The 13,879-nt window shown below is 41.2% G+C and overlaps 2 protein-coding genes across 4 annotated transcripts; both read right to left on the minus strand.

Annotated features, from left to right (window-relative positions):
- Window positions 1-171: 171 nt before the first annotated feature.
- scp2a (sterol carrier protein 2a) lies at window positions 172-8,216 on the minus strand. 3 transcript variants are annotated; one of them, XM_061797485.1, is made up of 16 exons: window positions 8,065-8,214; window positions 7,397-7,454; window positions 7,216-7,287; window positions 6,840-6,971; window positions 6,668-6,732; window positions 6,268-6,394; window positions 6,124-6,187; window positions 5,953-6,039; window positions 5,714-5,864; window positions 4,965-5,112; window positions 4,497-4,604; window positions 3,665-3,818; window positions 3,008-3,104; window positions 1,221-1,350; window positions 1,058-1,137; window positions 172-796 (listed from the first exon to the last, which is right to left on the minus strand). In XM_061797485.1, the coding sequence occupies exons 1-16, from the start codon at window positions 8,116-8,118 to the stop codon at window positions 701-703; spliced, it is 1,623 nt and encodes a 540-aa protein (XP_061653469.1). In that variant the 5' UTR covers window positions 8,119-8,214; the 3' UTR covers window positions 172-700. The 3 variants fall into 3 exon arrangements, 2 of the variants coding, with proteins under 2 accessions (XP_061653469.1, XP_061653470.1); XR_009791775.1 differs by lacking the exons at window positions 172-796; window positions 3,665-3,818 and having other exon boundaries at window positions 8,065-8,215; XM_061797486.1 differs by lacking the exons at window positions 172-796; window positions 1,058-1,137; window positions 3,665-3,818 and adding an exon at window positions 2,704-2,823 and having other exon boundaries at window positions 1,220-1,350; window positions 2,955-3,104; window positions 8,065-8,216.
- Window positions 8,217-9,781: 1,565 nt separating this feature from the next.
- czib (CXXC motif containing zinc binding protein) lies at window positions 9,782-13,529 on the minus strand. The gene is made up of 8 exons (XM_061798188.1): window positions 13,415-13,529; window positions 13,242-13,325; window positions 12,014-12,070; window positions 11,850-11,931; window positions 11,745-11,776; window positions 11,546-11,623; window positions 10,441-10,506; window positions 9,782-10,061 (listed from the first exon to the last, which is right to left on the minus strand). Exons 1-8 carry the CDS (start codon window positions 13,418-13,420, stop codon window positions 9,984-9,986), a joined length of 483 nt encoding a protein of 160 aa, XP_061654172.1. The 5' UTR covers window positions 13,421-13,529; the 3' UTR covers window positions 9,782-9,983.
- Window positions 13,530-13,879: the final 350 nt, after the last annotated feature.

Raw genomic sequence — 13,879 nt, forward strand, 5'->3', positions numbered from 1 at the left:
TATGTGGCAACCCCCGGCGTGCCCGCTGCACTTGGCATTTGCCTTTATCGCCTAACCACCTCTGCATCCGACCGTAGCGATTGAAATGACAGAAACACACAACCGGGACATTCAGGAAAAAAGTGAAGCTGCGCTTTAATATTACGGACTTCAAATAAAAACTCGCACACGGAAAAGCCGCCGGTGTTTATTAAAGATTTGGCGCCGCAGAATGTTGCCAATGTTCCAGAGAGATTGACATTCACAATTAGCACGATGTTTCACTTATTCTTGAGGACAAACGAGAAACAACAACTGAAGTGTTTAATTGCGTAAATTCATCATAAGGCATTCATTGAGTGAGCAGTTCCATGTTGTGATGGTAAAAATCAATGATTTGAAGTCATTCTATTTGTCCTTCCAAAATCCCGTCAGTGTATTCCGCAGAACAATGGTTTTTTTCTATCGTGCGCACAAAAATATGAATTATGGAACACAGTTTTACATGCCCCTGGCCTACGCCCGCAGAGTCGGGCTTCATTTTGTCACCGCCTCCGCTCTTCTTTCATTCTGCCATCCTGAGGTTATTTCATATTCAATTATTCAAATGTATGAAACAATTCAGAAGGGGTTTATCATCTATAAAGGCTTTCTCGCTGAAATATATCTTCAAATAGACATGCAGAGCGCTTGTCAGTAGTGAAGAACCTGTTCAATTCCGTCACAGCTTGGCTTTTCCTGGTGAGACCTGAAGGTTCTGCAGCTTCATGGCCAGGCCCATATTCCCAGCAATCTTCAGCTTTCCCTTGAAAAACGCCTAAAAGAGGTTCAATGAGGAAATGCCCAAATGACTGAGGCTGGATTTACAGTACACGGTTGCGCAATTAGTTTACGCGGCACGGAAAGGTAACGGGAATTTTTTATTTTTTTTTTAAATGCATGGAATCGGCTATATTCCGATCGGGATCAAGTCTCCCATGTCGGATAGCTGCCAATGCTCAAATGTTTTCAAAAAGAAGAAAGTAAGAAATCTCATGTATGCTCGAAAAGTTAAGCTCGAGAGTATTTTGGCACGTACCATTTGCGCGTTCAACTTTCCCGTCATTAGATCCAGCAGATCTTGATCACTGATGGTCAAGGTGCAGTCGGCCTTCGTCCCTGAAAGCAACGGCAATTGCAACAACTGAGCAAACCATATTTCAATTGCATTGGGATTCCAAAACCCGAATAGCTTGAAATACCTGCTTCGCTGGTGACACGACCGTTGCCATTTTTCACATCCACAAACCAAGTCGCCTCCTTCCCATCGGGTCCGTCTTTCACTTGAAACGCAAACACACCGCCGACCTTCTTGACAAGCTGCGCTCCTTCCTGCAGGAGAACAAAAAGGCTTTGAGCTTCCTAAAACGATTCACAAAATGCTTTTAGAAAGGTTTGTATTGTCAAGGATCAAACCGATATTGATGATGAGAAAAATGGTTTCGACTAAGCTCAGAAAACCTGACAAAAGCACGCATGCATTAGAATGAAGGCGGGAGCAACATCGCCATTTGGCCGTTGTCAGCATGTCAACACGTGAGAGAGACTTCAAAGACCCGATCCCCCCCCAAAAAAAAAAACGAGGACATTATGCGGCAAGGGTAACAACAGCACTCACAAATCCGTTTAGGAGTTACACCTTGCTCGTGCTGGGTTGCACCACGTTTTGGGACCAGCGTTACCACGCTGGAAGAAGTCGAGGGTTCACTGAATGCGCACGGCGGGAGTACCGCAGTGCCGTAAGCTGCGGTCTTTCATTGATGGCCAAATCAATGATTGATGAGCAAATCTAAACTTTGCTGTCAGTCAGGACTCAAGCGCATCTGCCGAAATTCATGCAGGTTGTTAGTAGTCCATTTGAGTCCGCCGTGCGTACTATGAAAAAAACGCTCCTTTGCATTTACATTCATAGTATCTGACAAGTGAATTACAGTGAACCACCGCATATTTGTGGTTTGGTTTTCACACATTTGCGGATCGGCGGATTCTTTTTGGGTTGGACCTCTGCCGCATTATTCCTCCTGTTTTGTTCGAGGTCCTGGAATGCAACCTTGTCCACCGTCAAAAGTTAGGTTTCTGCTTCTCTTCCGATGCAGCTACTCGTTGCCAGTGGAGTCGACGTTGTCTTTCCAATTGTTCCAGTATTTCCGAACATCGATTATTGTGCGTAAATGACAAAAGGGCTTTGTGTCAAGTGCTCGTGCACAATTGCGTGATGTGACGTCATTTGTGCGAGCGTGTTATTCAGGCTCGCATGCTAGCTAACACTATTGATGAGCCTCAAGTGAAAGCGGTTTGTTAGTCATCCGTTTTGGGTCGCAAGTGAGCAGTATTCAGACTAGACTCTAGAATATGTGCCAAAAATAGAAAATATGGACATCCTTGCTTCTTATTTGTGTTTTATGTGAACGTCCGTTAAGCATAGGGTCATATTTGCTTGTTTCATGGTCGTCGTCTTATCATCATCTCTCTGTGTTGCTTTGTTACTTTTAATTCTTGGATCGATTTTTTTTTTTATGTATGCTTTTATCAGAACCGTGCAAAAGATGGCAAACCCCAATTCCAATGAAGTTGGGACGTTGCGTAAAATGTAAATAAACAGAATACAATGGTGTGCGCAGTGGCGGAAATGAGCATGTGCAAATGAAATGTTATTTAAAGTTGCCGGCCGTAGCGGCACTCAACGTTGACCGATGTTGGTCGGCGTCCCCCATCTGGATTGCCATCACCGCAAAGTGACGGTGTGGGGGCGCGTCAGTGCCCATGGCACGGGGAACGTGCACATCTGCGAAGGCACCATTCGTGCTGAAAGGTACATGCAGGTTTCAAAATGAGTGGAAAAAGACAAACGCTCATCAGTTTGAACATTAAATCTCTTGTCTTTGTCGTGTACTCAATTAAATCTATATATCATTGTATTCTGCTTTTGTTACAACTTTCCAACTTCATTGGAATTGGGGTTGGAATAAGGCTGGCGATGTCACCGCACCTCCTGCAGATGTTTTTCCATCTCCTTGAAGACGGCGTACGCTTTAAAGCCCTCCAAGCTGTTTGCGGCACTTGTGGCAACTGCACTGACGGGTAACCTGAGGAGGCAAAAAAGCAGCCATCGTCACAAACTGTGCAAGAAGGTTTTAGCCAACTCAATCTTCGGTCAAACGGTGACCAAAGTATACTATAAGCGCAGCGATATACAGTATACGATAAATTATAAGCAATGTGGAATCCAGAGTAGATAATGCACTTACGAGTATAGAGATTGTCTGGGCTTCGACGTCCTCGGTCAGGACAAAAATCGGGACGCAAACAGCCGGATTGTCTTTATGTGCGTACGGAGCAACCACGACACGCAAGAGCTGAGCGAAAGTGAAATCCTCTGCCGTCATAAAGTCGTCTTTTTGCTGTCACTCAAATTAAGCAACAATATCATCATGGAAAATCTAAAGGCAATATATATATATATTTTTTTTTTTTTTTGACAACGCTCTGATTAGATTGCAGCGTGGCTGGGCAATGTATTTACAAATGACGGAATATTTATTTCGGTGATTAAATCTATTCATCGTAAACGTGACTATTTTTACAAAGAAAATGGCTCGCCCCTTTGGCAGCGATTTGACCCGAAGAGCAACTCAATATAGGATACCTGGCCTCCTGCTTGAATCCCATTTTGTAAAGCGTGACAACCGCAGCTCCTCCTAAGCCGATGTTGTGCTGCAAGGCTACTTGAGCCCCGGGGACTTGCCTCCTGCCGGCCTGACCTCTCAGCTGCCAGCAGAGCTCAGCGCACTGGGCCAGACCTGAGTCAAAAGAGGAAACGTTGCGAGCACACGCACATTCGAGTGTTTGGAAGAACGGGGGGGGGGGGGGGGGGGGGGCTTTTTCAAATGCGGGCTTCGCGACCGAGGTTAAACGCATCGCTGTTGATCGCTGAGGCGGGCAAGATCCCTGACAATCTATCCAAGCGCGATCAAAGAGTGCGAGGTCGAATTCATCAAATGAGATTTGATGAAGGGGAGGGAAAATGAGTCAAAGAAGAAATGTTGAATTCAGTCATTTTAGTCCATTGCATACAGCCATAGAAGTGTGAAGAAACAGGCCAGCAACAATACAAGCATTATTGTCGCCTCAAGCATCCGCCGTACACTTGAGTCTTCAATTTGAGTTCTTTTGTTTAGCCAGCGAAGGCAATTGGGAACGGTTTCTCATTTCTCGTGGCGACCTGGACGCGCTTTAGGGTTTACGATCTTGCCCCAAGGCACACTTCTCATCTCATGGCTCCAAATGTAGAGTGCCACCCACGACTCAGAAACAAAACAACAAGCTGAACCCTCCAGTCACATGGGACACATCGCCTCCTACTGGCCATTGGAAGACTTTGGGGTTTTTTTTTTTTTGGTTTAATATGTCGATATTGAAAGGATCCTAAATTATTTCGAAATAGCTACGCTACAAAATAGGAGATAGAAAGCATGTACCTGTAGCTCCTAAAGGATGTCCTTTGGAAATGAGACCGCCGCTGGGGTTGATGACATATTTGCCGCCATACGTGTTGTCCCCTCTGTCAATCAGCTCCGCACCTTTACCTGTTGGGACAAAAAGCCACCGGTCACATATTATATACTGTCAGCATTCGAAAAGCAGACGGCTCAGTTTTTCGTTCAACTGTATTTCCGACAGGGAAGGTTTTAGCTTTCTTTGCACGTCTGAAACATCTTTCAACCAGCTTGTGTTTGAGCGTTAAGTGCGCAAATCAAGTTGAAAAGGCCCATCATTTTCTATTGCTTTGATAATATTGGACATATATGGATTTTTGATATATGGCTCATACCGGTGGAACACATTCACCACAATGATTAAATGATCATATTTTGTGATTCGAGGGCACAGAAAAAGAGAGCGGAAAGCTTGAATCTGCGTTACCTTTTCGGTGTATTGCAAAGTACCTTCAGGGCACAGTCCCAGCGCCTCGTAGGTGATTAGCTCGTTGGCAGAGAAGCAGTCGTGCAGCTCCACAACGTCCACATCGGCAGGCCGCAGACCCGATGCTTCGAAACATTTGCGGGCCGCCGAGCGAGACATGTCGTAACCCACCTGAGCGTCGGCGACAAGAGGAGTGCGCTCGTTTATGGTGAAAGGATTCCACAACCGCCAACAGTGTGATGGCAAATAATAATAAATGCACATTTACAAAATCAAAAAGACACTGAAAGATTGATTTACCTACAACGGATGAATTTGTATTGCTGTTTTTGTGCACAATTTCAAGATTGGTATATAGATTTAAAGGCTGTAGTTTAATACTGTATGAGTTGAACTCTTCTGTTTCTGTAAACAATATGAAAATACATCAATATGGCTTTTTTGGAGCTCATGCGAAGTGCTGGGTGGGTTTAAATCTTGAGTATTTATTCTGCTCTTTAAACAGAAAAATGCGGTGCCCTGAGAATGAAATGAATGAGAATATACACAGGCAGGCAAAACCAGAAGTCTTTTGAGAGGGACTTGCCGCAATTTCTTAAAAGACGGCCTCCTGAGCAAGACATGACATGGGTGTTTATGAAGGTCTGAACCGAATTGGGATTATTTGTCTCTACTGAGTGCTATTCTAGCTTGTATCATTGTCATGACATGAGCACGAACCCTGTGGGGCCAAGAAAACGATAGTCGAAAGGGCACAATGGTGATTTCTCACCATCTTAATGCAGCTGTTTTCCTCGAATGTAGTGGTCAGGTCAGTCGCCATCTCTTGGGCCAGGATTTCCACTGCTTGCTTCTCCAGACGGTGACGCCTGACAAAGGCCTCACTCGCCAAAACCGCAGCGCCGGCGCCATCTGATGTGGGGCTAATGACAGAATAATCTTGGACAATTTGCTTTTTGGGAGTAACTTGTCCTTCTGGAAAAATGTAATGAATACATGGGCGTATCTTACCAGCACTGCAGAAGAGTCAAGAACTCAAACACCTTCCTCGAGTTCATGACCTGCTCCAAAGTGTACTCGTCTTGGAACTGAGAATAACTCCAAACGCAATATACCCAATGTTAGCTTAACACCGGACCAAAATGGAACTCTTCAACACATTGTCTATCGTTTGCAACTTACGGGTTGTTGGCGGAATGTTTGTGGTTTTTCCAGGCAATTTTGGCAAAGTGCTCAGGTCGAGTGCCTGCAAACGACCCTCGTTAGACACAAGCGACCGACAAGCGTTACTTTCAAAGGCGTTCCCTGTGTAAAAGCCGCAGGCACCATATTTCTCCATGTGCTCCCTGCCGGCGTTGCCGAACATCTGCGCAGCTGGTGGAGCGGCCGCCATCCCGTAACGCTTGATCATCACCTCCATGTGTTTGTCCATGGGACTGGTCCTATCCATGTACTACAACAAGAAACATTTCGGCCGCTTCGAGTCACAGAAGCAAAATGAGGTATTACGCAATTACACAATGTCATGACATTCGATTCATCGTCTGAATCTACTTATAGAAGGATAATGCTTCGGTTTTGATTGACACTGTCAAAGATGGGTTTATTTAGCAATATGTCCTCCTGTACATTGTTAAAACAAAATTGCTGAGAAAAGTGCTTTTTAGGCTCTCTTTTTAGTACAAAATATGTATGTTGTTGGATGTGGGTTCATTTTCATTTGTACCTTCGAGGACAAAGCGCCCCGCTCCATCTTTTCAAATCCGAGTGCAAGCACACAGTCTGCAAGACCTGAACGCAAATGAAATGTTTTTACAATTTGCATATAGCTCTTTTAGGTCGGTGGCACCCCAAAAAAAAAAAAGCATTCCATTTCAAACCAATGCTGCTGAACTCACCTCCCTGAATCAGCTGCCGCGCCATGAAGAGGGCAGTGGAGCCGGTGGAGCAGTTATTGTTGACGTTGATGATGGGGATGCCGGTTAAGCCCAGGCTGTGGTAAATGGCCCGCTGCCCGCATGTGGAGTCCCCTGAGACGGTAACATGGACAAGAGCAAAGAGGCATCTGATGAAAATGATTGGTACGAGGTCCCGAAGGGCTTAGTGGAATCGCCACTGATGGCTCGGGTTACTGCGAACAGGGATCTCTCGTACGGGGGGAGAAACGCGATGACGACTCTGGGGGCCCGACACGACGGCACCGTACGTTTTTTTTCCCCCCCTCGCACAGGGCAGTGCCCTTGACTGTTGATTACTGGAAATGAAATGCGTTACCGTAGACGTATCCCACGCAGGCTTGTTCAATTGCCGAGTATGGGATTCCAGCATCTGCAAGAGCCTTTTGACCTACAACAGAATGAAGATGGACTGTTACGAATGCTCATACAAATCTCAGGTGTATTCAGATATTCTGGTGAATGGCTGAGCAAGGTCCAAATTCTGTTCAGATAAGCACCCGCTTCCTTGGCCATGTCTGGGTAGTCGTAGTCTCCTCGGGCTCCGGGCTTGTCAAACTGTAGCCAAAAAAACAAACCAAAAAGTGATTCAAGTACAATTTTAAATTCAGGTGAGCTGCGTCAGCATCGAATCCTGAAAATATTTCTTGCAATAAATCCATTGTAAAATAGCCTAGTTTTCACAATAGACATTTCCAAGTCAGCGAAGCACATGCGTGCAAGACGGTGAGTGTTTTACTCTTTTAAATGGATTTAGTTAACGACCGGAGAAAGCATACACGACTAAAATACCAATGTTCTTCATAGATAAAGCATTAAAACTACATATGACAGAGGGCTGGGAGGTTTGGGGTCAGATGACCCTTTGCACACATTGAACTCTGGACTGGGAATGATGAACACGTTGCATAACTATCGAATCGCAACATGTATTCACCACGACCAGCCAATAACGAAAGGCATTTGCATTCCTTTGGCCTAGTTTATTCAGATAACCTTGTAAATGCGGGAAATTGTTTGGATTTGTAGACAATCGTCTAATAATCACGAGACGACGTCGAACTTCTGGAATGCCAACACAACAGTCTTGTTCCACACGCGCTAACCTTGTTACGATGCTAAGGTTAGACATTGTGCCATGCATCTTTTTCTTTTTTTTTTTTTTTACCTTTGTCATGCCTACGCCGATGACAAACACTGGATTTTTGCTTGAAGGAGCCATGGTTGGGATGTCTGTTTAGTGGAGTCCACACAACTTTATGTCAGCGGTGCAAAAACTTCCGGTCACCACTATTGGGAAAAGATCGTCTAGGAAACCGCCAGGCGTCACTCTTTGAGTTTGCGAATAACAAGTCAATTTTTTAAAATCATTTCCATTCCAGAAATGTTCACATCGATGGCATATATTCATGTGTGTTTTTATAAATGGGGAGGCCAAAGGCAAATTGTTTTACAAGTGGTTCAAGTTTCTCTAAATAATTTGCAGAGTGAGTACTCTTCTTTTGCTACGTTGAGAATTGTGCATTTAACCTTTGAGTTGCCAAAGTGACGTACAATTCACAAACACATTCGTTAGAAAATGTAATTAATAAGAATATATCGGGAAATAAGTGAATTTAGCAGGTAACTAAAAACCGGGTGATAAAAGTGAGCCTTTACAACACATACAAAAATAATAATAATAATAAAATAGAAAGACTACATGTCAAACTCAAGGATTGGGGGCGTGATCCAGCCCACCATATTTTATGTGGCCCGCAAAAGCAAATCATATGATAGATCTTATGTAAAAATAATCTCTATCAAAATAGCAAATTGTCTTCACGTTTAATATTGCTGTGTTATTGCAAACTTTTTTTTTTGTCTCAAACCCCCATTTTACAATAAATATATCAATAGTTGAACAAACGCTTTATTGTTTTTTACCAAACCCCCTTTTAAAATAGTTGAATATGCTATTTTCCTTAACTTCTGATTTTAAAAATAGTTATCCGTCGATTTGTTGTGTACAATAGACATATACATAATAATATGATAAAATTATACATTTCAATGTGGGATGCCAAACTCATTTACATCACGAAAATGTCAACACATAGTTACGGTTTCCCTCAGAGTGCCATTATGACAATGTAAAAACCATGTAAATGTAAAATCACATCATAGTACTACACACGCACACAATTGCCCCTGCATATATATATATATATATATATATATATATATATATATATAAAACTACAAAATAAAATTGAAATGTAAAATTTATGGGCAAATGTACTGCACTTAAGTATTTTATATATTAAGATGCAGTATAATAAGTACTCTATTGGTCAAATAATGCTAAAACGCTTGTAAGATCTTAAATGTAAAGAGAATTTGCAATTTTCGGTAAAGATTTTCTCAAGAACTTTCTTCAAAGTGAAAAAAACAAATCAATTTAGTAAGAAAACAAGTAAGCCTACTTCTTTGCTTTAGTGGGCCAGACAGAGATTTAACACTCCTTCAATTTAAATAGTTTTAGTCACAACGGTCCTCTGAGGGAACTCATAATTACAATTGCGGTCAGTGACAAAATGGGTTCGATACCCCGACTGTCGTCTGTCAAAAGAATGCAAAGCAGGGAGTTCCGTAGCCCCGAATTTTTTTTAACCTTTGACATTAGAACAATCACCTCAATTAACTCACAAATGGTCTGTTTTGTAGAACACAAAGTTATTCTGTTGAATGAATGGTAACAGGTGGCTATAGAGTTCACATTCGAGTAAGTTAATTCCATCAAATGTGAAATCCATCCTGTACTGTATATTGTACAGTAATGACTCTACTACCATGTGAAATACTCCATCTGAAAAACATTGGTGTGCAATGAAAATCCTCAACCAGAGATTTGTACCTTCATTTTATTGACAATTGTAAACAGCTGTGAATTGAGCAATGCTTATATTTATTTATATGTTCATGTAAGTCGATATTTTCCAAACCGATTAAAGCTACGTTGTGCCCCCTGAAATCTTCAGAATCCATCAATCCATCTGGAAACTGGACAATCTGTCCATAGTGTTCCTTAACCCACGTCACATCACATCAGCGCTTGATGAACTGGTGCGTGACCTCATATATTCCCACTGATTCCTTGACTTTCTCATCGTAGTCTGTCCAATCCTGGAACGAGGACAACAAACATTTATTAGTACGAACACATAGAAACTAATATGGTTGCTGAAATTATTGGGGCAAGAAGCGAGGTACACCCGGACTCCATTCAGTCACACAGCATTACTGTTGTGCTCATGAGTTTATATACCTTGGCAGAATTTGTACAATTCCATTTTTTAAGAAAACTTCTATTTTTTTTTTTTTTAAATCGGGTTCAAATTAAAGTAGAACTCATTTCAGAATAGCACATTTATTAAACATACCAGTGAAGAAAATAATGAGATGGTCCTCGTTCAGTCATTTTCCCAAAAATTGCAAATATTTCACAAATTCTGCCTGGATATGTCCACTGTATAGCGAAATTAGCTAAAGAAATGTTTCTTACTTTTTCTAGTAGGTTTACTTCAGGAAACACTGTTCCAGACTCCGTTCCCTGTGCAGCAAAGCCAGCCTGAGGTGAGGTTGAAAAGCCAAAAATAATGTCCACATTACTCGGTAGGAAAGACAAGATGATGGACTAATATCATTTAGTGCAGTGGTTCTTAACTTGGAGGTAATGAACCCCGCAGGTTTTACACATTCATTCATGGAACCGTTAATAATTGGAAAAATGTAATGTTTTATTTTAAATTCAAAACATGTATTTCATTGACCGTGTAGATTGTCAGTTATCCAGGTCATGGTAATTCGCAAAATTCAAATTGTATTGCTCATATTGTCCAAATAAGCCCATACCTCTTGGCCCCATAGCACGCCCACACATTCACTTAAAATGGCCGAAAACAATCAAAGCCAAGCACATAAAAGCAGTTTGATGCTCTTCGACACCGTCAAACCAAGCATAACTTGCTAATTTCTCAACTGGTTTTCATAAGGTTTAGTTTTTTGTCATCATCGAAGCATGCGCTAATAGCGCAGAACATCTGAAAAAAGAGCTCCAAAAACGTGCTCTTACCTATGAACCCCTTCCAAGGATTGTAGCAATTAAGACAAAGGAAGACTAACGTGAAAATGATATGAGTAGCACTTGCTTTACAGTGAATTTGCACTAAATTAAATGTTTTTGTCTTTCGTGTGAAATTTGTGGGTTATTTATTTATTTATTTATTTTTGGTTTGGTTCTTTGCAAACAGTGATTTTGTGAACAACAGACGCATTCACCTTCGAACAAAAACAGGACCAGTCCATTTGCCTAGATTCTTGCAGATTACCAAGATTACTTTTCTTACTGTATTTTTGATCATTTTGACTTTTGCTTTTATTTCATCTTGGAGCCTTTCCAGTTTGTAATCAAAAGCTTTAACTGTAAGCTTTGGTTGTCTCTTCTCCTTCATTTCATTTCTATTTGACATATTATCATCTGTCTGTCCGTCTGTCCAGGTGGATGCCCGGGGCCGCCGGCCGCCTCCATCCCACCCTCTGCACGCCACCATGACAATCACAGCACTACTCCATCAACGACAAAGCAAAACAACGTAATAGCTTCTTACTTGTGGCTGGAAGTCAACAGGCTCCAGACCTCGACATTCAAACTGCACCATCGTCTTGAACTTTTCACTGTCCTCAGCCTTTGATCAAGCAGACATAAACCAGGGTGAGAGACCCATGTTTACAAATAACAGACCTGAAAACTGGATTAACAAAAAAGAAGAAAAGAAAAGAAAGGTACAGTTCACATTGTATACTCACATTATAAGGTGTTATGGTGTCCCCTAGGATATCTGCATGAAAGCATCTTTAATTCGTCGACACTCTACACAAGTTAACAAGTTCAAAGAAATTGCTAGCTCTTACCAATTGAATTTTCCCTGGAGCAAAGTTTACACTTCTGCACCATGCTGGCGCTTCCCCTTCCTCCTTTTAACGGTGTGCTCTCCTAAGCACACCGTAAACAATACCGAGTAAATCCTGCTTGAACGAACAACATAACTAACTAACATGGCGAGCGTCATTCTTACCGCGAGGTTGACATACTGCCATTTATCTGGAATCTCTCCACAGTTGCCACACTTGAGCTAAATATAGAGAAAAGCATGATGCAACAACGTAATATAAAATGTGTAAATTACAGCATAAATGACCTACATTAAGTCAACAATGATGGGACGTAAGGAAACACAAACACTTCGTTACTGTATTCAAGTATGTATTTCAGGATTCTGTTCTTTACTTCAATATTTATTTTAAGACTACTTTTTACTTTTACTCCATTTACAAACGGGTATTTTTACTTTCTACTCCTTGTAAAAATCTTATTTCATATTGCACTAAGTATCGAAGCTCATGTTCATCTTGTCACCGTTTATCTTATTTCATACTCTGTATATATGTATATCTTTTTACTTATAGTCCACTTCCATTCACACACACATTTTGCACTTTATGCTTTCTCTGCGCTGATGCTAAACAACGTAGTTACCTCAGTAATTAAAATTTAATCAAACCGAATATGCTTGTCCTATGTCCAAATGAACACCCAATGGCAGTATTTAGCGTTGTAATGAGGCCTCGAGGAGTGAACTTTGTGCTTAAAGCCAGCCTTAGTGACTCATGGGGCTTCACCTGTCCATCAGGAAGTGGTTGAAATGGCGTCAGTAGGGAAAGGCCACATACATTTGGGTAACTGGTCACAGTTTGCAGACATACAGTGACGTTAAGCTTTTTTACTTTTTTAAATTAAGTGTTTTAGACTGTCCCCATAAAGGTCACACCAACCTAGCTAGCTCTTTTTAAAAAAAAAAAAAACGTGCCGTATAACGTGATTTTTCTTCTTCTCAATACTCGAGTACTGAAATTACGTAGTGTGATAGCACTATGTAAATAAAAAAAAAAGAGGCTAACTATTGACTGTAAAAAATCATTTGTACTAAAGTTCATACATTAGTCTGTCCTTCATGACATTATATATATATGTATATATAAACTGCGCATACATCACAGGTCGGAGGTCACTCAATACCCAAATAGCTGTCCCAGCATATGCCGTTAACAAATTAATATTACTTTTACGAGTATTTTTTTTTTTTTTTTAATTGATACATACATAAATACATAAGTACAACTGCGAGTACTTTTACCACCTCTCTAGGTCAGTATTAAACTCCGTGGAACACATCGGATGATCAAGTTTGAAAGCAAAATGCAATTCTTGTCAGAATTAGCATGCTAGCTTGACAGACATCCTACCTTCAGAAACCAGCGAAAGTCTTCGCCCTCTGGTCTCACATTAGTGACATTCTCTAGAGTGGCTTTGAACTGTAGCCCGAATTTCTGTCAGGGGAATGACAAGAAAACATTTAAATATGCACAAACGTATTTGGTTTCAATGTTTATGACGAGAGTCTAGCAGCTCAACGTACCACCATCTTGGTTTGTACTGTTGCATTCAGGAAACCTCCGAAAATTGTTCAATAAAATATAATCGGTGATAATTTTTTGTCTTTAATGCATCAAATTTTATATTTATTTACAAATGTCGGGGTTTCATCGTCTTTGACTGTTAAAAAATGCACATTTACGTTTGAGTATATTTTGACACAATCCAATCAACAATTAACATGGCTTTTCAGAATTATCTACTCCGAGAGAGAGATTTCATTGAATGGCTCTAAAGACCCACATATATATACACATATATATGTGTGTGTGTGTGTATATATACATATATGTGTGTGTGTATAGGGCCCGGACGTCCACAATCAATAATAATTATAATAGAGTCAAACCATTATAATTACAAATATATACAGTTTTTTTTTTTATTCCTGTAGTATTACCATACATCTCTGTGTGTTACCGATACGGCAAGTGGTACGTGGGGTCCC

Source organism: Phyllopteryx taeniolatus, chromosome 14, assembly GCF_024500385.1.
Source record: "Phyllopteryx taeniolatus isolate TA_2022b chromosome 14, UOR_Ptae_1.2, whole genome shotgun sequence".
NCBI lineage: Eukaryota > Metazoa > Chordata > Actinopteri > Syngnathiformes > Syngnathidae > Phyllopteryx > Phyllopteryx taeniolatus.